This window comes from Necator americanus, chromosome II, assembly GCF_031761385.1.
Source record: "Necator americanus strain Aroian chromosome II, whole genome shotgun sequence".
NCBI lineage: Eukaryota > Metazoa > Nematoda > Chromadorea > Rhabditida > Ancylostomatidae > Necator > Necator americanus.
This window is the reverse complement of record NC_087372.1, coordinates 20,133,610-20,158,873: the sequence shown is the minus strand read 5'-3', so window position 1 is coordinate 20,158,873 and position 25,264 is coordinate 20,133,610. Positions and strand designations below refer to the sequence as shown.

The 25,264-nt window shown below is 43.1% G+C and overlaps 5 protein-coding genes across 7 annotated transcripts; 1 reads left to right on the top strand and 4 right to left on the bottom strand.

The window, feature by feature from the left end:
• Nucleotides 1-2,023: 2,023 nt before the first annotated feature.
• RB195_018618 (uncharacterized protein) lies at nucleotides 2,024-2,779 on the bottom strand (the record flags this gene model as incomplete). 2 transcript variants are annotated; one of them, XM_064186134.1, is made up of 1 exon in its annotated part: nucleotides 2,024-2,779. In XM_064186134.1, one exon carries the CDS (start codon nucleotides 2,777-2,779, stop codon nucleotides 2,024-2,026), a length of 756 nt encoding a protein of 251 aa, XP_064042014.1. The 2 variants fall into 2 exon arrangements, with proteins under 2 accessions (XP_064042014.1, XP_064042015.1); XM_064186133.1 differs by having other exon boundaries at nucleotides 2,024-2,650.
• Nucleotides 2,780-2,788: 9 nt separating this feature from the next.
• On the bottom strand, nucleotides 2,789-3,745 carry RB195_018617 (uncharacterized protein; the record flags this gene model as incomplete). Its single annotated transcript, XM_064186132.1, has 1 exon — nucleotides 2,789-3,745. The coding sequence occupies one exon, from the start codon at nucleotides 3,743-3,745 to the stop codon at nucleotides 2,789-2,791; it is 957 nt and encodes a 318-aa protein (XP_064042013.1).
• A 2,776-nt stretch (nucleotides 3,746-6,521) lies between these two features.
• Nucleotides 6,522-11,310, bottom strand: RB195_018616 (uncharacterized protein; the record flags this gene model as incomplete). The annotated part of the gene is made up of 4 exons (XM_064186131.1): nucleotides 6,522-6,675; nucleotides 6,753-6,797; nucleotides 11,068-11,190; nucleotides 11,255-11,310. The coding sequence occupies 4 exons, from the start codon at nucleotides 11,308-11,310 to the stop codon at nucleotides 6,522-6,524; spliced, it is 378 nt and encodes a 125-aa protein (XP_064042012.1).
• Nucleotides 11,311-13,127: 1,817 nt separating this feature from the next.
• Nucleotides 13,128-13,739, top strand: RB195_018615 (uncharacterized protein; the record flags this gene model as incomplete). The annotated part of the gene is made up of 1 exon (XM_064186130.1): nucleotides 13,128-13,739. The coding sequence occupies one exon, from the start codon at nucleotides 13,128-13,130 to the stop codon at nucleotides 13,737-13,739; it is 612 nt and encodes a 203-aa protein (XP_064042011.1).
• Nucleotides 13,740-19,430: 5,691 nt separating this feature from the next.
• On the bottom strand, nucleotides 19,431-20,042 carry RB195_018614 (uncharacterized protein; the record flags this gene model as incomplete). 2 transcript variants are annotated; one of them, XM_064186128.1, is made up of 1 exon in its annotated part: nucleotides 19,431-20,042. In XM_064186128.1, the coding sequence occupies one exon, from the start codon at nucleotides 20,040-20,042 to the stop codon at nucleotides 19,431-19,433; it is 612 nt and encodes a 203-aa protein (XP_064042009.1). The 2 variants fall into 2 exon arrangements, with proteins under 2 accessions (XP_064042009.1, XP_064042010.1); XM_064186129.1 differs by having other exon boundaries at nucleotides 19,431-20,036.
• Nucleotides 20,043-25,264: the final 5,222 nt, after the last annotated feature.

The following is a 25,264-nucleotide window of genomic DNA, read 5'->3' as shown; positions in this document are numbered from 1 at the left end:
TTCTAAACAAATCACAGGATGATTTGGTCTTGTCCCACAAAAGATCAAGACGTCACTAAGCTGTAAATATGAGAATACGAGGTCGTGTAGAGAAGGTAGGAAGATTTGGTAGGCAGATAAAGGCAAGGCCGAGGCCGATCGATTCACTTCGGCTAGTGTAATTAAGGCCGTTCGAAGGGTCAGCAGTTGGAACCGGTCGTTAACATGCAAATGCTAAGGAGGTCGGGCGGTGTTATGTAACGCACGATGTCGATTTGGTAGGATTTGGACGGAAAAAAGTCGACGGTGATGGAAAAAACTACTCAACACAGATCATCTAAAGCAACGTACCCCTAGTAATCCTCATTTCTTTTAAGAAAAAAAGTTCCCTTTTTCAAGAAAATGCATGTATTTGCCAACAAAATACATTTTAAATGCATTATCCATAAGTGACTAATAGGGCAAGTAAAAGATGAGATATGGATACCGAAATCATATGGTTGTCACGCAAGCACGATTGTTCATAAAACTATCTCATCTTTGCTGAGGTTTGATATTGACATGTTCGGTGTCGTATTAACATGTTGTATCTCAGTCTGATTGTTATCTGCCTCCAGTGGTCCTCCTTACACTAAACAGAACCAGGCATTTCAGTTTACGCTCTTGGCACCTAAGAACTAAATAATTCCCACAGTTATATGGGGGTGGTTACCCAGATATTGCAGAAAGGTGCTATTCAGCACACTGCCAAAGCTCAACCCAAATATTAAGGGGAGCATGGATCTTTGCTAACAACTTCTTTCCGTTAGGTTGAACTGTCGGACATTGTCGACCCGAAGGTACTCAGGTCGTTTGATGTGGATAGTTCACAAGAGGCGCTAAATATCGCAGGATATGGAAAAGTCGCCTTGGATTTATTCCCTGCGAGCTGTAGATCGGCAAAGTTGGGTAGAACTGTGTTGCGCCTCGGGGAAGATGCCCGCAACCCCGTTAGGCAATAACACCCGCCGACTATGACAAGTAGGTCATGTTCAGCATGAGTTTGAAGCCGTATGTCATCAGAGAAGAAGCATGTATATATATATTTTTATTTATTTAGTTACTTATTTATGTATGTATGTGTATGTGTATGTGTTGTGTGTGTGTCACGAAAATACTCCATGATGATGAACTCTCCACCGGTAAGGTGTCGAACCATCCCCGTGCACATGATAGGCGAACAGTCTTCCTTTTCACCATTGTCCAAAGCTACGTTACAATGTATGTTGGTTTGGCAAGGCAAGTTATTTTCTGTCATATGTTAATGAGCGTAAATAAACTTTTATGTATACTGTGCATGAATGTTTACTTCCAGATTTGCAAAACAGTGCAAGTGATTAGTCCTTCGATTGCAGAGACATTTTGAAAGTTTTCTTTTAAATTTTATTAACTAAACTATCGTTAACTAAACATTTTTTGAAGTCGTGAACTAAGTCCGCACAGCCGCAGTTTTTTTTTTTAAAGAAGAAGTGAATGAGCGTACAGAAGTGTTCGAGTAATCAGTAGGCTTCCTATTTAGGCGTTATATGACACTTCCAGAAGAGCACCTTGATCGGCACCACTGTGGAAACACAAGAGGAACAGAAGAATGTGGAAAAGTGCAATAGATTGAAATATGCATTCCTGCATTTCCATCTGACCATTACATATTTCCTAGACATTACTTTTCCGACGATTTTATTTCAGGTTTTACTGATGTTTCCTACTTGACTTACTTGACTTAATCGGCGGGTTGATGTCATCGCCTGACGCGATTACCCGCATCTTCGCCGAGGTGTGCCGTCCTTGAACACAGCTCTGCCCAACCTTCTCGATCTTCTGCGAGAGCTTGCACAGAATCAATCCATTCGTCGCTATTCCATATTCTGCGAAACCTTACGTCTCGCCTGAACTGCCTATCCACGCCGAATGTCCTCAGGTCCTCTTTCACCACCTCAGTCCAGAACTTCCGTTTTTGGCCAGGTGGCTTCTTCCAGCTCGAACCCGACGAACTCCTCAGCACTCTTTAAACAAGGCGATCTGCCGGTCTCCTTAATATATGACCAAAGAAGCGAAAACGATTTACTTTAGCCATTTTCGATGGCGGTGCAAAATGTTGATGTCTTCCACGTGTCATCCGCCGGTATACCACATCAATTTCTGCATAAAGATCTTCATTGTGACATACCCTAGGCCAAAAGTAGTCAAGTAGCCGTCTAAGCAGCTTTCGTTCCGTGCAGTCAAGCCTCTCCATAACCGTTGATGGTGCTGCCCAAGTCTCCGATCCGTACATCATGATGGGGCGAATTGCGGATAGGTAGACTCGCAGCTTGACTTCGTTGGTGATGGGGGTCGACCACAGGCATTTTGTTAAGGAGTTAAATGCAGAAGTGGCCTTAGCGCATCTTTGCTGAACATCGCTCTCGTAGCTGCCATTGTTCTTCAGCGTACAGCCTAGGTAACAGAACTCATCAAACTCTAGGCGTAGTCCATAGGCTGCAGCCACCTTCGATACAAGGTTGACAACATGTTGAAGTTTCGTACTGCTTTCCGCGAATATAAGGACATCGTCGACGTACTCGAGGTCAGTCAAGGGGCACCCTAATGGTGCTAAGACAATGTCGGCAGGACACTGGTCGACTGTTCTTCGCATAATGTCGTCGACTGCGAAACTGAACAGGAAAGATCCTGCCACTGCCCCTTGTCTTACTCCAGTTACCACTTCAAACGGTGTTGTACATCCGGCTGGTGTTCGAACTGCAGCAGTTGTTCGTTGATTCATGTCATCAAGCTAGCGAACGAACTTTCCTGGTACTCCATCGGCGCGGAGCGCGTTGAGAAGATGGCCTCGGTGAGGAGAGTCGAACGCGGCTTCAAAATCCAGAAGCGCTAGTTGCATTGGCTTCGAATACCGCTGCCAGATTTCGATCACTCTCCTGACGATGAACACCTGGTCAATCGTAGATCGGCCAGGACGAAAGCCATCTTGCTCGTCGCGCGTTGTTTCTTCACGATGCTTAATAAGTCGGTTCAAAAAGATTATGTGCAAGACCTTGTACATAACACGCAGCAAAGAGATTCCTTGATAATGCCTGAGGTCCGTGACGGATAACTTCTTGTGGAGGGGAATTATAATAGCGTGTCGCCACGAATCAGGTGTCCTTTCGTCTATCCATACTGAACGGATGATCTTTGTCATCTCACGAATCCCAGACGGAAGAAGATATTTTAACATTTCTGCGCTAATCCAGTCGTCTCCACCAGATTTTCCATTCTTCATTTTTTGAATACAGACCAGGACCCCCGACTCGGTCAGTGGCCCCTCGTTAACCGCATACGTCGGTCTATGAACGTGTTCGAGTTCAGGAGCTGACGGTGCTATCCGGTTCAGTAAGGTCTTGAAGTGTTTCCTCCAAATTGGAAGGGTTGCTTCACCGACAGCTACCCCATTGGCAGCGTTGAGGACAAGCGAACATCTTTTCGTTTTGCCGCTATACTGTTTTAGTAGAGCATAGGCTTTCCGCAAGTTCCTGTCCTCCCACGCCTTCTCAAACTCCATCGCTCTTGACGTCCACTCGTTACCGCGGTCTTGTTGCAGTTGACGACGCAGCTTCCTTCTAAGGCGCTTTTCGTGGTTGAAGTCACCAGAGCTGCGCGCGCGATAAAGAGTTGAACGTGGATTTTGTTTCCGCAGATGCAAAAGCAAACTTCTTCCGCGGCAGTAGAACCGGGAACGTTTCCCCTGCATCAAGTTTAAGCACTACAAAATTGTGTGTTACTAAGTGATATGAAAGAAATGAAACTAACCAGAGGTGACTTCGTATTGAGTACTAAGAGACCATAGGAGGCAATCTTCATAGCTTCAGTACTCTTCCATTACAGCTAATTCAATATATAGAAGATCCGCAGTTGCACGGAAACGTAGCGTCGAAAATTCGCTTAGGAACGGATGACAAGCTTGATGACAAACGAGATCTTCAGGAGCTAACAGAAGTGTGAGAGCACTAAGTAAAAGTAGAAGTATGGCTGCAGTTAAAAGCAAGTACGCTGGCTCAAGTTGATAAGTGTATTGCAGATAAAGTGCATTATGCATGACCTTTCCCTACCGATCGCTTATTTATGCGCGATTACAAAGACTTCGATAAGGACATCTGTTAATTGGCCATTACATCCTCCTTTGAAATAACGGCTGATGCTGTTTAAATGCTGTGATTGGAAGGCTCAACGCAATGCTGCGCTGTTTTTATTGTGACGGTCAGAAGTCAATCCCTGCCAAAGGTGCTATTTTTGCATTTAGCGTAAAAGAATTTAAAGAACACATTTCTCATCCGACAGTGACGAATTTCTTACTTTCAGTCGAAAAAGCAATTCTGATACTGCTACTGAGCGAAAAAAGACATCTACAGGCGCAATTAGGGTTAAAATTAGTACAAAGTTGGCCCCACGAGTTTCTGAATATCGACGCTCAAAGTAAGTTTCATGCAATAAAGCTGACTGCAATCTGTAGAGAGAGATTTCTTCTGTATTTCTGCAAAGCTTGGTGCCTCTAGCTTTCTCAGTCTTTTTGAAACTTAGTTGAGAAAAATCCCGATTTTTGCCACAAATTTTCCAGTTTATCTCAACTAGCTTTTGAGAGAACCAGAACACCTACAGAGACAAAAATTTGCAGCCAAGGGTTTTCCCTGATGCTCTTTCAAAATATAGGATCGAATTTTTCAACGGCGCTACCCTAATCTTGCAATGCGAAAAAGTGCGAAATCTCAGATTTTCAGCAACGCGTCAAAATCTGTATGTCTTCAAACAAATTCCCATAACTCAGCTCATAGTACATAAAAACGAATTCGGTTTGAAGTATGTTGTAGCGAAAGATTTTTGCTATCATAATTGTTTTTTACTTTTTCACGGGTAGTTTTAGTTCTTGAAAAAGTTAGTTTAGAAAAAGTTGAGAAAATGCTAAATTTCTCAGCTTTTCTCAACTAGGTTTCAAAGAAACCAGAGGGTCCCTGCACACGATTTCTTAACCGTCTCATAGCGCAAATCCTCCTCTACAGAACGCAGCCACCCTTATCTTCCTCCGTCTCTTCTTTAGTGTGTTATTCATGTTTATTTCAAGCTAGCAAATTTCGACCTGTCCAGCAGTAATTTCCAATTAAGACCTGGTTTTAGTCGCTAAAATAACCTCTACATTACATTTGAATGTGGCAAACAGTGCTCTAAATACAATTTCAAAAAATTTCAGGTGAAATGTTCTCCTCAGTGATTTTTTTTCGGTTTCGCAAAAATTTAGATTCCGGCGGGGATCGAACTCTCATTCGTTCATTTCCATTGTCGATGAGTAAAATTGCTTGTTAATAATTGGAAATAGTGTGAAAGTTATTAAGTTATACCTTTAGTTATTAAGGTCCCTATATAAAAACCCTTGTGACTCGTAGTTGTGGTACGTGGTGGTCTGCTGAGTTAACAAGTCTAGCTAATGAGGTAAGTACTAGCCTATGTGTTGCTGTTTGAGTTTGCTTACCGTTTGGGTGCTTTCTGTAGGGTGATGAGGCGCTTGAGGGGATAGGTCACTAATGGCTTTGAGTTTTCCAGGCTCTGACGAAGGCGATATCGCCGAAACGTTAGCCGCTGTTTAATAAAGATCGATACCAATCTTGGCTACAGCTCAAGGAAATCAGTTAAAACTACGTTTCAACATGCCGAGATTCAAAGACAGTCGAACATGGGCAATATTAAGTTATAGTTGTTTTCAAACGTGCTCTCCTTCTTTTCCAGCTGTTTTTTTGTTTTGCAAAAATAATGGTTCAGTCGGGGATTGAACTTTTGATCATCCCTTTATCAATGTCAAACAGTACAATTGTGTTGCCGAATACACATTTAGAGCTCACTTATATTTTTAGATTATATGTCTACATATATACTGACTCACTTGTAATTCTTGCAGTAACGTCTACCTCGCGCTAATCCAAGCAAATATAGCTGGAGGATATTTTTTTTTTTTTTTTTTTTTTTCCCCCCCCCCTTCCTTTTTTTTTTTTTTTTTTTTTTTTTTTTTTGTTTTTGTTTTTTTTTTTTTTTTTTTTTTTTTTGGTTGGGGTTTTTTTTTTTTTTTTTTTTTTTTTTTTTTTAAAGTTTTTTTTTTTTTTTTTTTCCCGGGGGGGGGGAAGGGTTTGGGGGGGGAGGGGGGGGGTTTTAAACCCCATTTTTTTTGGGGGGGGGGGGAACCCTAAACCCTCACCCCCCCCCCGCCCAGCTGGAGGATATAACATATAATTTCTAGTTATTATTTATTCTATTAATATCGCTGTATTACAACATATATTTTGTTTTACTTGTAGCATTACTATTTTTTAAAATAATTCATTATTTATTATTATATCGAATTATTTTAATTTATTTATTAGGCGTTTATTTGCTTTTTAAATTCCTTTTATTATACCCAAATTTTGATTGCTGTGTGGGCAGCTATACTGGTAGGAACGAGACGAGGGGGTCGTTTTTGGGAGGGTGTGCGAGGGGGGTCGTTTTTAGGAGGGATTTTTTCCAACTATACGCTTGGCTCTGCTAAAGAGTTTGAAATTATATTCTAGACTGAACAAAGAGGAAAACATGCTGTTATGAAAACGCAAATTCAGTGGAATGAATGGATCCAGTACACCAACAGATATCTGCGTGTGAAGCCTGAAATTGTTAACAATAAAAAGTAGTTGACGCAAGTGTTTGAAGCAAAATAGGCTGCGTTGCCTTTGAATGGAGACCTGGTAGTGAGTGGTACTGGCTCATACTTCGCGTAGACAAGATATCTAAAACTTTAACATGAAATGCATCCGAAAACTAACAAAAAGTTACGATAAACACACTTTTTCCCTCTTTGGTAAATTTAAAACTGGGCTAACTAGTAATCACTAGATTTTAGCCTCATTTCTAAATGCAATATTTTGAAATGAATGTAAGATCCTTAAATACTCTACTGTGTCATGAATTAGGTAGGAGTACTTAACTCTCATTTTATTTGGAGATAATAGTAAATTGCTCAATACTCGTAATTCATTGTAAGAGACACTTCCAAAGTTTTCCTTCTTCTTTTCGACTCTCCCAGTGACCGCTTTGGAAACAGAATTCGAAACTCAGTATTCTCAGTAAAATGAGGCAACACATGGGAATTAAACAGACTTGATAAGATCTTCGGATTATGATTAATATGGGCATGCTATTTTGTGTCATTTTCTCAATCCACGTCATATTAGTGACGGCGCAGAAGAAAACGTTAGTCGCCGTAGAACCCAGCAAGGAGATCTTTGATCAGTAGCATCTCCTCCGTCAGTTGGGCTGGATGACATTGCAGTCAATTTTTGTCAACACTATTTTGCACCTTTTCTTTTCGTCTTGTTGACACTTATTACAAAGCGGATATCCAGAATGATCATTGAATTAGGGTATTCATGCGAGACTGATTGCTACTTACTTGCGATGTTCCTACTTGAAGTAAACGAAATCAGGCTCATTCGAGCCAATATTTATATACATTGCAAAAAGGTGATTTCATTCAGCACAGTGCCAATGCCTATAACTTGAAAGGTTATCTGGTAAAAGGAAGTGTGAAATCTCTGGCAAAACCATCTTGTTTTGTCATACTGAAGCGCCACACATTATCAAGTAAACTTCAACAAACTGCGATCACTGCAACATGTATAAATGCACTGTTTGCTGCATTGCAAGAAACGCCTTGTAATCAGCAGCGAAGACTGCACCATCTACTTCGATGGTGATAGTGAAAAGAAAGTGGGAGGCTTCACAATAGCTGTGAGTAATGACTACAACAACTCAGTGGAGGAGTTGACACCAACGTCGTCAGGGGCGCCCTTTAGGAATGCACGATTGCAGAAGGTACAAACTGATCGTGCTTGCTCATGCAGCTATGAAAAATACTGAAGGAAAACAATGTGGACGCTTACCACGGTAAGCTCAATGCGTTGATGTCTAAAATACCCAGTCGGCAAGATGGTCATTGTCGAAGTCGATGCGAATGCGAAGATGGGACTCGAACAACAGTCCCATTTTCTAAGAAAGTATAATCCAGCGGAACACACGTTGGAAAACTGCAGTCATCTGCTTGAGTTATATGAACAGTCGGGTCTCTTCATTTCCACTTCCAAAAGGAGTCATCGATCCTATCACCTTAGGTGACAGGGGTCAACCCCATCAACGTCTGAAGAGCAGCTCGAGCAAGGAATGGGAGTTCTCAGGCTAGAGCTTGAAAATTTAGTGCATTTTTGGACCTCGCAATCGGCAATGACAACCGTCCAGTTCTTCACTGCTTTGAGATGCTCGTTTTTGAATGGTTAAAATATTCGTCTTCAGCACTAGCAGACTTTTGACAGTAGTGGATGAGATGGCCGTTGGTTAAACAAAACTTTTTGGAGGGATCACTTCGCCACCTTGCAGAACCGCCAAGGCCATCAACTACTAAATTCGTACACCTTCAACAATCGTTATACACCACGGCCACCAAAGAACAGCGACGAAGTTGGAGTGACTTGGTGGAATCAGCGTGAAATTATGATCTAGAAGGAGTTATGCGTCGCGTTCTAAAAATTATCGAGGAATCTCTTTGCTGCGTGCTATTTGCTACGTGTTAAGTGGATTATCCTTCACTGGCTTACCTCCCGTCACGAAGAAACAATGCGCAACGAGCACACCGGATTTCGGCCTCGTCAATCCATGACTGAGTGCTTGTTCAAATGATCAGAAGAGTCATCGAAGTAAAGCAGCTGCACTCGAAAACAACGCAGTTAACTCTGCTGGCAGCTTCCGACTCTCATCATCGAAACGGGTTTATCAGTGTGGTCCGCACCGCTGAAATCCAGGAAAACGATCATATGCAGGGTGTCGAAAAAGTATAGGTGAGTATCTTCCTCGGTATTTCTGAGCCTAAATTAGATTTCAGATGTACCTGATTTGCTATTACTATGCTTGATACTACTATGTTTGTTTTGACTATTTTTCGTTCTGAAATCTGTTTTAAGGTTAATGAAGGGTTTCCCTATTTGAGAAGCGATCGCTCGCTTGCTGGCAAGTGGAATGAAGTCATCATTAATTGCGGCTGGGCTCAAGACTCCGCTTCGAACTGTCCAAAAGATTATTAAAAAATGGAAGAATCATGGAAACGTTGATGTCAAAACAAAGTCGCTGCGGACATAGACTGTGAACACTTGAAGGATGCTAATGCAGGTGAAATCGTTTAAAAAAAGGGTTCAAAGAAATGGTATTTTGGTACTAGCCTCAACAAAATAGCTCAGAAATCTCTCCAGATGATGGTCCGTAACGAGATAGGACTCAGTAGTAGTAGTAGTAGGACAATTTTTCAACGACCAACCAAAGAAGAAATGGAAGAATGAATGCAAGAAACCGTTTGATTCTTTCAAGGTCTGTCGCAGCGAAAACGTTGAGAGGAAGATGAGAAGATTTCCACCATTGAATTGGCCGAAAACGTCCAGAATAATAGACGAGTTTCCAGCCCAGCCTTGAAGAGTAACGGTAAACTCAAACTTGTCATGAGGAGTCTTTTTCCAAAAAGGTTGATGGCAAGGGGCGGCATCAATGCAACCGGGAAAACACGGTTGATTTCCATCAACAAAAAATCATCAATATCAACGACAAAGCTAAAACTGAAGGTCTCGGCAAAGCTGTGTTGCCCTAAAAACAGCACCAACACTGATCCTCCAACAGGACTGAGCTCCTGCACACGGAGCCAGAAAGACAATTCGATATTCGGAGACGAAAATTGGGTCATGTCTTTTCAGCCATCAATACAACGCAAACAGCCCGGATCTCAATCCATTAGACTTCGGTCCGGGGATTCATGTAAGAACAGTTATTGACCACGAAGCAATAATTTGGATCAATTGAAAAAGGAACTCAAGAAAGGAAATTCGGCTCGATCTTGACCCCCTACACCTTAGGCACGATGCGGGCAATAACGTCAATATCAGCCTGCCGATTAGGTTAAGTAACACAAGACAATGCACAATGACAATGGTATCAATAATCGTCGCCGTGGACTCTAAAGATCTCTGGTGCATATCGTCTTCCTAGCCAGTTGGTACCACTCACGAAGAAGCAGAAGCAGAACGAATCTCGACTTGTTCGTCTCTCTGTCGCTTGTCACCAATTGTTATCAACGGCATATTCAATAGTTCTTTCCTCTTTTTACGGTGGACCTTTGCTATCTTCCACGTATTCTCCTGGGATCGCTAAAGCGAGATGTTTTTGTTTTTGTTGCAACAGAACCCATAGCAGCCGACATCTCTAAATCTCTCTGCGTACTGCCCTCTGTCAAATTCATCTGAAAAAAAACCGACAATCTTCAATGTACCACTTGCAGGTACATATCTGCTTTCGTTCCAAATGCATTATGTTGATATTGAGATATATACTCTTATGGAATTTCGAGTCGCATTTGTTTAATATTCTGAGAGGAGCATTAGAACTCTATATTGAGAACTCTTATTATATTATCGTAAGAACACGCTCACGGGCAACTCGGTATCCGTTGATCCACTCTCTTCTTCATGTCATTCTGAGTTTCAAAAGTCGCAATTTCCGCTTTTTTCACGGCGAATTCAATGTGCGCATAGTTCTTTTCCTTGTAAGTTCTTCAGTTCCTTCCGAACATCAATGAAATGCCGTACGAGCAAAGTCAATCGAAACACCGATACGTGTATCGATAATGTCCATTTTTTTTCGCAAGGTTCTCTTCTGAAAGTCTTCTGCTATTTGCTACTATTGTTTGCAAGCAAGCATCAACTCAATGCCAAATTCCACATTTTTGTTGTGACTGTCTTCTATCCTTCATGCTTATTTGTATGTTTCTGTACTAATATTTAAATTGATGGCATACCCTCCCTGCTCCGATATAACTGCTTGACACGAAACTAGTTCCATCCAAAATCATAGTCTCAATATTTACGATACTGGACTTGAAAATGAAATGACAACGTATTGCGACGTCCATCTCCATTTATCGTTTGCAACACTGGTTACCACGGATCAAATATTTTGTTCGAAACGTACCCATAACAGTAAAAGGTAGGAGATACTCCACTGAAATTGGAAAACTGCTTTTGAAAACCAGTGAATCGACATTTTCGCCTGAGATACCATTCATATTCGTAATTAGCATACTCCAAAGGACATCTTGAAAAGCTCCATTGGATCTGGAGAGAATGAACATAAAAGTCGTAGATTCGATGAGACTCACATTTTTGACAAAGGAAGTTGTCGTATTTGCAAACAAATAGCATGAAACAAAGACATTATTGCAAAAATTAAAAAATAAAATAAAATGCAGAATGGGAATTAGATGAAAATAAGTCTAGGGCGCAGAAATCGATGAATTGATTGGATCTATACTTTGACTGAAACACTACGCGGCATAAGGAAACGCTAGATTTTGAGTGTAGTGTTCCACCCCAAAGAGTTGGTGACAGGTTGAACTGGCATCCTTCGGTATACAACTACTTGCCGTTTAGTAATCATGGATCAGTTCACAACGTGCATTTCAAGTAATTTTTACAAAAATAGCGATAGTGCGACTGCTGTTCAACGGGAATTCCGACGTCGCCACAATCTAGGACGTCACCCCCGCGTTCCAAGTTGCCACGCCATCAGTGAATGAATGGTGAAGATGTTGGATTGGAATACTGAATTAGTGAAGATCCAACATGTTAAAGTTATGGGAAAACTGAGCCATTGAGCAGCAGTCGCACTATCGCGACTTTTTGAAGTGACTTCACAGCAAATGCCCGTTGAGAACCGATCTACAGGTCCATGATTACTAACTGGAGAGCAGTTTTATACTGAAGGATGCCACTCTCATTTGTCTACCAAGTACTAAGGGATGTCACTACAACAGTCAAAATTTCCCGTTTCCCTGTCACACTCGGTACTTATCTTGCTTGTGATCGAAATTGCAAAACAGCAGTTGTCAAGTAGTTTTATTTAGACCTTTTTTATGATATGATCGCGCGAAACATGTTTCCGGTATCATGTTCCGAAGTATCTGCGTTCAAAATTCGGTTCATGGCTTCAGATCTTGTATACATATATATATATATATATATATATATATATATATATATATATATATATATATATATATATATATATATAACCAGTCTGAATATATATATATATATATATATTCAGACTGGTATATATATATATACACAACAGAAAGTCTGAAGTCCGGCTTTAGCCGGACATTCAGACTGGTATATATATATATATATATATATATATATATATATATATATATATATATATATATATATATATATATATATACAGTCTGAATGTCCGGCTAAAGCCGGACTTCAGACTTTCTGTTGTGTTCGCTCCGCTCGCAATCACTGGTTAAAGAAAATAAATTAATAATAGTAACATTTTCCTCCACAACGGTTTACCGCCTCATAGTGGCGTGGAGGTGACACTGGGCGTCGAACTGCGATGCACAGCGGAGGTTTGTCCTCCGGCAGGGTCTCCCAAGCTGAGAAGGAGTTCGACATTCCGACTTCTCGGAATCGGAAGCCTAGCTAAGAGTAAACCACTGCTAATATTCACCACCGTCTTGGCAAAATGTCGCAAGGTGGTTCACAGATCCATATAGGTTGGGCGACGACCTGTGGTGAAAGGTAAGCTCGCCGTGGCATGGCTGCTTAGTTTGGGGAAAAGTCTCTTTGCCACTCCAGCATATTCACTGCCTCAGTACCCTGCATACTGGGCCCTGCCGTCTCAGACGTCGGACGGTATGGCGACCGGTGAGAAGCGATCAAATCCCAGGTTGCTCAGGACGTCATTGATTCTGGACCAATGCGACACACGCACGACTCGCCATGGAGACTGTCTCAGACTATGTACTTAAAACGCGAGAACAGTGTCCACAGACGCTGACCTGCATGCCCTTCTCGGAAACGATGCTCAACGAATTGAACGAAGCAGGGAAGTGAATAGGACTACGAATAAACAGAAAGAAGACACAGTTCATAAAGAACGCCCACTGCGAGGACGGAGGAGTACAACTTGAAGGCTCCCAAATTGTGGAAACTTCGTCATACGTATACCTCGGAAGTTCTATGAACATGGAAAACGACTTGAAGGAAGAACTGAATAGAAGAATGAGAGCAACATGGGCAGCATTCGCAGCTGTCAGGGAAGCTGCGGACCAACTGACGGACCAAGATCTTCGTGCCCATCTGTTCGACTCGACAGTTCTTCCAGCGCTCTGTTACGCAGCGGAGACGTGGGCAGACAGCGCTGCCACGTCCAGGAAGCTACTTACTACCCACAGAGCCCTTCAGAGATGTCTCCTGAAGTTTAACCGGCGCACACAACACCTTGCCGGTCTTCGTAGCTCCAACTTAAGAAGAATGTCCCGTCTTCGCGACCCAGCGGAATATGTATCGAAAGCAAAACATAGATGGGCCGGTCACATCATGAGAAGAATCGACGATAGATGGACTAAAAGAACGCTAGGGTGGATCCCAAGAGATGCTAAACGCCCTCGAGGGAGACCGCCAACGAGATGGGGTGACGTGTTCGTTACACGGATGGACCACCTGAGAGCTCAGCTGGATACGGCTCAAGGACGTCGTAAACGTCACTCACGAAGCTTGAGAACATCTTGGATGGCAATGGCGCGGGAACGAAACGAGTGGAAGAGATGCTGGGGCTCGCACGTTCAGTGAAGACGTGCCATCTATGTAAGTATCTAAGTAAGTAACACTTTCTATAAAATTTAGGCTAAAGATCATAGTTTTCTTTGTAAACGCGTCAGTTCTACATTTGGAGAACATTCAAACTTCACCTTTAAGCACTCTTTCGATTCGATACCAATGTAATATAGATACGACTTGGAATCATTACTCAAAGTATAGGATTCCCTCTTGTTTCCCCTAACGGTTATCGCAGAATGATGTTTCACATACGATGAAGTGAATGACATCATCGTACTGATAAAGATAGCTTTCCACATCAGATCATGTAAACAGTTGGCTACTATATAAGCTGCAGTTGGCACTCATGTTTCCATTTTCTGAAGTGCGGAGGAGTCGTAGAGGTGAAAAGCAACGTAGAAAATGGGTACGTCTATGAAGCGTTTGCAACGTCCAATTTACCTTTCGCGACATGCACACGAAGTTACTGTGCGATATTTCTACACCACGACACAGCAATTCGACGCCGCGGGACCCGTCGCACCCCCCTCTATAGCTGTCTGGCGCCGGCGCGCCAACCCGACGCCACGGGACCCGTCGCAACCCATTTTATAGGCATCTGGCGCCGGTGGACCCGTCCCACCCCCTTCTGTAGGTATCTGGCGCCGATGAACCAATCTGACGCCGGTGGATCCGTCGCACCCGCGTCTATAGGTATCTGGTGCCCGTGGACCCGTCGCATCTCCTTCTTTAGGTATCTGATCCCGGTGGATGCGACGGGTGCACCGGCTCCAGATTGGTGCACCGGCGCCAGAGACCTATGGAAGGGGGCGCGACGGGTCCAATGGCGTCAGATTGGTGCGCCAGCGCCGGATACCTATAGAAGGGGGTGCAACGGGTCCGCCGGCGCCAGATACCTATGGAAGGGGGTGCGACGGGTCCACCGGCGCCAGAGACCTATGGAAGGGGGCGCGACGGGTGCGCAATAACTTCGTGTGCATGACGCAAAAGATAGATGGTTGCAGCCGTTTGATAGCAGTGGTCACAGGACGCTTTGCTTTTCATCTTTATGACTCTTCCGCGTGTCTATTTCCTTCTTCGTTCGCCTCACGTTCGTAGCATGCCGTTCTCAGAAATTGGAAATACTCATGCAAACAGCTGCTCAAATAGTAGCAAGATGTTTACGTGATCTGACGTGGAACGTTATCTTTATCATTAGGATGATGTCTTTCACGTCATTTTATGTTAAAACATCATTCTATGATAACTATTGAGGGAAATCAGGAGGAATACCCATACTTCGAGTAATGCTTTCAAATAGTATATACATTAATCTGACATCGAAGGAGTGTTTGTCGCTGATGGTTGAATATTCTCCAAATGTAGAATTGAGGCGTTTAGAAGAAAAGCTTCGTAATCTTTCGCCTTAATTTATGATTTTAATTTAAAGAAGAGAAGGAAAGCGTTGTTTAAAAAAATCTAATTTTACAGAAAACACTATTACTATTAACTTTCATTGATCAGTGAAGGGGAGCGAAGCTAAAACCACCGAAAGTCTGAAGTCCGGCTTTAGCCGGACATTCAGACTGGTATATATATATATATATATATATATATATATATCATGATACATAGTAACGAGCTTAGTCAGTGTGTGTGTGTTTGTATGTGTGTGTTGTGTGTGTATGTGTGTGTGCTTGTATGTGTGTGTCGCCGGCGCCAGATACCTATAGAAGGGTGCGCGACGGGTCCAACGGCGTCAGATTGGCGGTAGGACGGGCGAGAGCTATAAAGTGGGGCCGACAGGTCCACCGGCGCATAAGGTGGGTGCGAGTAGGACGGGTTCACCAACGCCAGATTGGTGCCCCGGCGTCAGATACCTATGGAAGGGGGTGCGACGGGTCCTCCGGCGCCGGATACAAAATACAAAATAGGGTGCCACAGGTCCACCGCCGCCAGATAGCTATAAAGTGGTGTCTGACAGGTCCACCGGCGCATAAGGTGGGTGCGACGGACCCCGCGGCGTCGGGTTGGTGCGCCGCGCCAGGTAGCTATAAATGGATTGCGACGGGTTCGGCGGAGTCAAAATGATGCGCAATAACTTCGTATGCATCGTCGCTAAAGGCAAATGGAACGTTGCAGCCGTTTCATAGCCGTGGCCACTGGGCGCGTTGCTGTTCACTTTTATGACTCCTCCGCCTGTTCATTTCCTTCCTCGTTCGCCTCAGGTTGGCAGATTTCCTTCCTCAGAAAGTGGAAACATTCATGCAAACGGCTGCTTAAGTAGTAGCGAACAGTTTACATGATCTGACGTAGAACGTTATCTTTATCAGTAGGATAATGTCTTTCACGTCATTTTATGCCAAAACATCATTCATTCATAGTTGTTGGGGAAAACAGGAAGAAAATCCATACTTCGAGTAATGCTTTAAAATTGTGTCTATATTATAATGGGATCGAAGGAGTGTTTGAAGCTGAAGTTTGAATAATCTCCAAATGTAGAACTAACGCGTTTAGTAAGAATACTATGCAAACTTTTGCCTTCACTTATAATAAAAAGATGGAGAATGACTGTTAGAGATACACAACTCAAATTCCACAGAAAACGGCACTAATATTACTTTTTGTTGATCAGTCCGAGGTCGGGCTTTAGCCAGACGTTCAGACTGGCATTTACGACACGACATTTCGTGATAGCACATTATTCATTACTAATAGTTGAGAATGCAGGGAACTCATACTTCGAATAATGTTCCCAAATTGTGGAGGTTTGAGAGAAAAATAGATGTAAAATCAATTTTGATTGTTCTCCAAATATAGAACTGACGCGTTTTAGGAAAAAAACCCATAAAATCTTTCATCTATGCTCAAATTTGCGGGCAAAACAATAGAAGAAAGCGTTAATAGAATTTTTCCTAAAACCCAATTCTATATTTTGAGAACAATCAAAATTCCGATTTTACATGTTATTTCTTATTGAACGGTGCACAGGCGAACATTAAGTCGAACACCAAAAAAGTCCCTGAAGTCTCAACTATTAGCCATGAAGGACGTTCACAAAATGTCGTATACATAAATGCCAGTCTGAACGTCCGGGTAAAACCCGACCTCGGACTGATCAACAAAAAGTAATATTAGTGCCGTTTTCTGTGGAATTTGAGTTGTGTATCTCTAACAGTCATTCTCCATCTTTTTATTATAAGTGAAGGCAAAAGTTTGCATAGTATTCTTACTAAACGCGTTAGTTCTACATTTGGAGATTATTCAAACTTCAGCTTCAAACACTCCTTCGATCCCATTATAATATAGACACAATTTTAAAGCATTACTCGAAGTATGGATTTTCTTCCTGTTTTCCCCAACAACTATGAATGAATGATGTTTTGGCATAAAATGACGTGAAAGACATTATCCTACTGATAAAGATAACGTTCTACGTCAGATCATGTAAACTGTTCGCTACTACTTAAGCAGCCGTTTGCATGAATGTTTCCACTTTCTGAGGAAGGAAATCTGCCAACCTGAGGCGAACGAGGAAGGAAATGAACAGGCGGAGGAGTCATAAAAGTGAACAGCAACGCGCCCAGTGGCCACGGCTATGAAACGGCTGCAACGTTCCATTTGCCTTTAGCGACGATGCATACGAAGTTATTGCGCATCATTTTGACTCCGCCGAACCCGTCGCAATCCATTTATAGCTACCTGGCGCGGCGCACCAACCCGACGCCGCGGGGTCCGTCGCACCCACCTTATGCGCCGGTGGACCTGTCAGACACCACTTTATAGCTATCTGGCGGCGGTGGACCTGTGGCACCCTATTTTGTATTTTGTATCCGGCGCCGGAGGACCCGTCGCACCCCCTTCCATAGGTATCTGACGCCGGGGCACCAATCTGGCGTTGGTGAACCCGTCCTACTCGCACCCACCTTATGCGCCGGTGGACCTGTCGGCCCCACTTTATAGCTCTCGCCCGTCCTACCGCCAATCTGACGCCGTTGGACCCGTCGCGCACCCTTCTATAGGTATCTGGCGCCGGCGACACACACATACAAGCACACACACATACACACACAACACACACATACAAACACACACACACTGACTAAGCTCGTTACTATGTATCATGATATATATATATATATATATATATATATATATATATATATACCAGTCTGAATGTCCGGCTAAAGCCGGACTTCAGACTTTCGGTGGTTTTAGCTTCGCTCCCCTTCACTGATCAATGAAAGTTAATAGTAATAGTGTTTTCTGTAAAATTAGATTTTTTTAAACAACGCTTTCCTTCTCTTCTTTAAATTAAAATCATAAATTAAGGCGAAAGATTACGAAGCTTTTCTTCTAAACGCCTCAATTCTACATTTGGAGAATATTCAACCATCAGCGACAAACACTCCTTCGATGTCAGATTAATGTATATACTATTTGAAAGCATTACTCGAAGTATGGGTATTCCTCCTGATTTCCCTCAATAGTTATCATAGAATGATGTTTTAACATAAAATGACGTGAAAGACATCATCCTAATGATAAAGATAACGTTCCACGTCAGATCACGTAAACATCTTGCTACTATTTGAGCAGCTGTTTGCATGAGTATTTCCAATTTCTGAGAACGGCATGCTACGAACGTGAGGCGAACGAAGAAGGAAATAGACACGCGGAAGAGTCATAAAGATGAAAAGCAAAGCGTCCTGTGACCACTGCTATCAAACGGCTGCAACCATCTATCTTTTGCGTCATGCACACGAAGTTATTGCGCACCCGTCGCGCCCCCTTCCATAGGTCTCTGGCGCCGGTGGACCCGTCGCACCCCCTTCCATAGGTATCTGGCGCCGGCGGACCCGTTGCACCCCCTTCTATAGGTATCCGGCGCTGGCGCACCAATCTGACGCCATTGGACCCGTCGCGCCCCCTTCCATAGGTCTCTGGCGCCGGTGCACCAATCTGGAGCCGGTGCACCCGTCGCATCCACCGGGATCAGATACCTAAAGAAGGAGATGCGACGGGTCCACGGGCACCAGATACCTATAGACGCGGGTGCGACGGATCCACCGGCGTCAGATTGGTTCATCGGCGCCAGATACCTACAGAAGGGGGTGGGACGGGTCCACCGGCGCCAGATGCCTATAAAATGGGTTGCGACGGGTCCCGTGGCGTCGGGTTGGCGCGCCGGCGCCAGACAGCTATAGAGGGGGTGCGACGGGTCCCGCGGCGTCGAATTGCTGTGTCGTGGTGTAGAAATATCGCACAGTAACTTCGTGTGCATGTCGCGAAAGGTAAATTGGACGTTGCAAACGCTTCATAGACGTACCCATTTTCTACGTTGCTTTTCACCTCTACGACTCCTCCGCACTTCAGAAAATGGAAACATGAGTGCCAACTGCAGCTTATATAGTAGCCAACTGTTTACATGATCTGATGTGGAAAGCTATCTTTATCAGTACGATGATGTCATTCACTTCATCGTATGTGAAACATCATTCTGCGATAACCGTTAGGGGGAAACAAGAGGGAATCCTATACTTTGAGTAATGATTCCAAGTCGTATCTATATTACATTGGTATCGAATCGAAAGAGTGCTTAAAGGTGAAGTTTGAATGTTCTCCAAATGTAGAACTGACGCGTTTACAAAGAAAACTATGATCTTTAGCCTAAATTTTATAGAAAGTGTTACTTACTTAGATACTTACATAGATGGCACGTCTTCACTGAACGTGCGAGCCCCAGCATCTCTTCCACTCGTTTCGTTCCCGCGCCATTGCCATCCAAGATGTTCTCAAGCTTCGTGAGTGACGTTTACGACGTCCTTGAGCCGTATCCAGCTGAGCTCTCAGGTGGTCCATCCGTGTAACGAACACGTCACCCCATCTCGTTGGCGGTCTCCCTCGAGGGCGTTTAGCATCTCTTGGGATCCACCCTAGCGTTCTTTTAGTCCATCTATCGTCGATTCTTCTCATGATGTGACCGGCCCATCTATGTTTTGCTTTCGATACATATTCCGCTGGGTCGCGAAGACGGGACATTCTTCTTAAGTTGGAGCTACGAAGACCGGCAAGGTGTTGTGTGCGCCGGTTAAACTTCAGGAGACATCTCTGAAGGGCTCTGTGGGTAGTAAGTAGCTTCCTGGACGTGGCAGCGCTGTCTGCCCACGTCTCCGCTGCGTAACAGAGCGCTGGAAGAACTGTCGAGTCGAACAGATGGGCACGAAGATCTTGGTCCGTCAGTTGGTCCGCAGCTTCCCTGACAGCTGCGAATGCTGCCCATGTTGCTCTCATTCTTCTATTCAGTTCTTCCTTCAAGTCGTTTTCCATGTTCATAGAACTTCCGAGGTATACGTATGACGAAGTTTCCACAATTTGGGAGCCTTCAAGTTGTACTCCTCCGTCCTCGCAGTGGGCGTTCTTTATGAACTGTGTCTTCTTTCTGTTTATTCGTAGTCCTATTCACTTCCCTGCTTCGTTCAATTCGTTGAGCATCGTTTCCGAGAAGGGCATGCAGGTCAGCGTCTGTGGACACTGTTCTCGCGTTTTAAGTACATAGTCTGAGACAGTCTCCATGGCGAGTCGTGCGTGTGTCGCATTGGTCCAGAATCAATGACGTCCTGAGCAACCTGGGATTTGATCGCTTCTCACCGGTCGCCATACCGTCCGACGTCTGAGACGGCAGGGCCCAGTATGCAGGGTACTGAGGCAGTGAATATGCTGGAGTGGCAAAGAGACTTTTCCCCAAACTAAGCAGCCATGCCACGGCGAGCTTACCTTTCACCACAGGTCGTCGCCCAACCTATATGGATCTGTGAACCACCTTGCGACATTTTGCCAAGACGGTGGTGAATATTAGCAGTGGTTTACTCTTAGCTAGGCTTCCGATTCCGAGAAGTCGGAATGTCGAACTCCTTCTCAGCTTGGGAGACCCTGCCGGAGGACAAACCTCCGCTGTGCATCGCAGTTCGACGCCCAGTGTCACCTCCACGCCACTATGAGGCGGTAAACCGTTGTGGAGGAAAATGTTACTATTATTAATTTATTTTCTTTAACCAGTGATTGCGAGCGGAGCGAACACAACAGAAAGTCTGAAGTCCGGCTTTAGCCGGACATTCAGACTGGTATATATATATATATATATATATATATATATATATATATATATATATATATATATATATATATATATATATATATATATATACCAGTCGAATGCCGAAAGCCGGACTCTATTCTGTGTTATATATATATATAAATATATATATATATATATATATATATATATATATATATATATATATATATATATATATATATATATATATATATATATATATATATATGTATACAAGATCTGAAGCCATGAACCGAATTTTGAACGCAGATACTTCGGAACATGATACCGGAAACATGTTTCGCGCGATCATATCATAAAAAAGGTCTAAATAAAACTACTTGACAACTGCTGTTTTGCAATTTCGATCACAAGCAAGATAAGTACCGAGTGTGACAGGGAAACGGGAAATTTTGACTGTTGTAGTGACATCCCTTAGTACTTGGTAGACAAATGAGAGTGGCATCCTTCAGTATAAAACTGCTCTCCAGTTAGTAATCATGGACCTGTAGATCGGTTCTCAACGGGCATTTGCTGTGAAGTCACTTCAAAAAGTCGCGATAGTGCGACTGCTGCTCAATGGCTCAGTTTTCCCATAACTTTAACATGTTGGATCTTCACTAATTCAGTATTCCAATCCAACATCTTCACCATTCATTCACTGATGGCGTGGCAACTTGGAACGCGGGGGTGACGTCCTAGATTGTGGCGACGTCGGAATTCCCGTTGAACAGCAGTCGCACTATCGCTATTTTTGTAAAAATTACTTGAAATGCACGTTGTGAACTGATCCATGATTACTAAACGGCAAGTAGTTGTATACCGAAGGATGCCAGTTCAACCTGTCACCAACTCTTTGGGGTGGAACACTACACTCAAAATCTAGCGTTTCCTTATGCCGCGTAGTGTTTCAGTCAAAGTATAGATCCAATCAATTCATCGATTTCTGCGCCCTAGACTTATTTTCATCTAATTCCCATTCTGCATTTTATTTTATTTTTTAATTTTTGCAATAATGTCTTTGTTTCATGCTATTTGTTTGCAAATACGACAACTTCCTTTGTCAAAAATGTGAGTCTCATCGAATCTACGACTTTTATGTTCATTCTCTCCAGATCCAATGGAGCTTTTCAAGATGTCCTTTGGAGTATGCTAATTACGAATATGAATGGTATCTCAGGCGAAAATGTCGATTCACTGGTTTTCAAAAGCAGTTTTCCAATTTCAGTGGAGTATCTCCTACCTTTTACTGTTATGGGTACGTTTCGAACAAAATATTTGATCCGTGGTAACCAGTGTTGCAAACGATAAATGGAGATGGACGTCGCAATACGTTGTCATTTCATTTTCAAGTCCAGTATCGTAAATATTGAGACTATGATTTTGGATGGAACTAGTTTCGTGTCAAGCAGTTATATCGGAGCAGGGAGGGTATGCCATCAATTTAAATATTAGTACAGAAACATACAAATAAGCATGAAGGATAGAAGACAGTCACAACAAAAATGTGGAATTTGGCATTGAGTTGATGCTTGCTTGCAAACAATAGTAGCAAATAGCAGAAGACTTTCAGAAGAGAACCTTGCGAAAAAAAATGGACATTATCGATACACGTATCGGTGTTTCGATTGACTTTGCTCGTACGGCATTTCATTGATGTTCGGAAGGAACTGAAGAACTTACAAGGAAAAGAACTATGCGCACATTGAATTCGCCGTGAAAAAAGCGGAAATTGCGACTTTTGAAACTCAGAATGACATGAAGAAGAGAGTGGATCAACGGATACCGAGTTGCCCGTGAGCGTGTTCTTACGATAATATAATAAGAGTTCTCAATATAGAGTTCTAATGCTCCTCTCAGAATATTAAACAAATGCGACTCGAAATTCCATAAGAGTATATATCTCAATATCAACATAATGCATTTGGAACGAAAGCAGATATGTACCTGCAAGTGGTACATTGAAGATTGTCGGTTTTTTTTCAGATGAATTTGACAGAGGGCAGTACGCAGAGAGATTTAGAGATGTCGGCTGCTATGGGTTCTGTTGCAACAAAAACAAAAACATCTCGCTTTAGCGATCCCAGGAGAATACGTGGAAGATAGCAAAGGTCCACCGTAAAAAGAGGAAAGAACTATTGAATATGCCGTTGATAACAATTGGTGACAAGCGACAGAGAGACGAACAAGTCGAGATTCGTTCTGCTTCTGCTTCTTCGTGAGTGGTACCAACTGGCTAGGAAGACGATATGCACCAGAGATCTTTAGAGTCCACGGCGACGATTATTGATACCATTGTCATTGTGCATTGTCTTGGGTTACTTAACCTAATCGGCAGGCTGATATTGACGTTATTGCCCGCATCGTGCCTAAGGTGTAGGGGGTCAAGATCGAGCCGAATTTCCTTTCTTGAGTTCCTTTTTCAATTGATCCAAATTATTGCTTCGTGGTCAATAACTGTTCTTACATGAATCCCCGGACCGAAGTCTAATGGATTGAGATCCGGGCTGTTTGCGTTGTATTGATGGCTGAAAAGACATGACCCAATTTTCGTCTCCGAATATCGAATTGTCTTTCTGGCTCCGTGTGCAGGAGCTCAGTCCTGTTGGAGGATCAGTGTTGGTGCTGTTTTTAGGGCAACACAGCTTTGCCGAGACCTTCAGTTTTAGCTTTGTCGTTGATATTGATGATTTTTTGTTGATGGAAATCAACCGTGTTTTCCCGGTTGCATTGATGCCGCCCCTTGCCATCAACCTTTTTGGAAAAAGACTCCTCATGACAAGTTTGAGTTTACCGTTACTCTTCAAGGCTGGGCTGGAAACTCGTCTATTATTCTGGACGTTTTCGGCCAATTCAATGGTGGAAATCTTCTCATCTTCCTCTCAACGTTTTCGCTGCGACAGACCTTGAAAGAATCAAACGGTTTCTTGCATTCATTCTTCCATTTCTTCTTTGGTTGGTCGTTGAAAAATTGTCCTACTACTACTACTACTGAGTCCTATCTCGTTACGGACCATCATCTGGAGAGATTTCTGAGCTATTTTGTTGAGGCTAGTACCAAAATACCATTTCTTTGAACCCTTTTTTTAAACGATTTCACCTGCATTAGCATCCTTCAAGTGTTCACAGTCTATGTCCGCAGCGACTTTGTTTTGACATCAACGTTTCCATGATTCTTCCATTTTTTAATAATCTTTTGGACAGTTCGAAGCGGAGTCTTGAGCCCAGCCGCAATTAATGATGACTTCATTCCACTTGCCAGCAAGCGAGCGATCGCTTCTCAAATAGGGAAACCCTTCATTAACCTTAAAACAGATTTCAGAACGAAAAATAGTCAAAACAAACATAGTAGTATCAAGCATAGTAATAGCAAATCAGGTACATCTGAAATCTAATTTAGGCTCAGAAATACCGAGGAAGATACTCACCTATACTTTTTCGACACCCTGCAGATGATCGTTTTCCTGGATTTCAGCGGTGCGGACCACACTGATAAACCCGTTTCGATGATGAGAGTCGGAAGCTGCCAGCAGAGTTAACTGCGTTGTTTTCGAGTGCAGCTGCTTTACTTCGATGACTCTTCTGATCATTTGAACAAGCACTCAGTCATGGATTGACGAGGCCGAAATCCGGTGTGCTCGTTGCGCATTGTTTCTTCGTGACGGGAGGTAAGCCAGTGAAGGATAATCCACTTAACACGTAGCAAATAGCACGCAGCAAAGAGATTCCTCGATAATTTTTAGAACGCGACGCATAACTCCTTCTAGATCATAATTTCACGCTGATTCCACCAAGTCACTCCAACTTCGTCGCTGTTCTTTGGTGGCCGTGGTGTATAACGATTGTTGAAGGTGTACGAATTTAGTAGTTGATGGCCTTGGCGGTTCTGCAAGGTGGCGAAGTGATCCCTCCAAAAAGTTTTGTTTAACCAACGGCCATCTCATCCACTACTGTCAAAAGTCTGCTAGTGCTGAAGACGAATATTTTAACCATTCAAAAACGAGCATCTCAAAGCAGTGAAGAACTGGACGGTTGTCATTGCCGATTGCGAGGTCCAAAAATGCACTAAATTTTCAAGCTCTAGCCTGAGAACTCCCATTCCTTGCTCGAGCTGCTCTTCAGACGTTGATGGGGTTGACCCCTGTCACCTAAGGTGATAGGATCGATGACTCCTTTTGGAAGTGGAAATGAAGAGACCCGACTGTTCATATAACTCAAGCAGATGACTGCAGTTTTCCAACGTGTGTTCCGCTGGATTATACTTTCTTAGAAAATGGGACTGTTGTTCGAGTCCCATCTTCGCATTCGCATCGACTTCGACAATGACCATCTTGCCGACTGGGTATTTTAGACATCAACGCATTGAGCTTACCGTGGTAAGCGTCCACATTGTTTTCCTTCAGTATTTTTCATAGCTGCATGAGCAAGCACGATCAGTTTG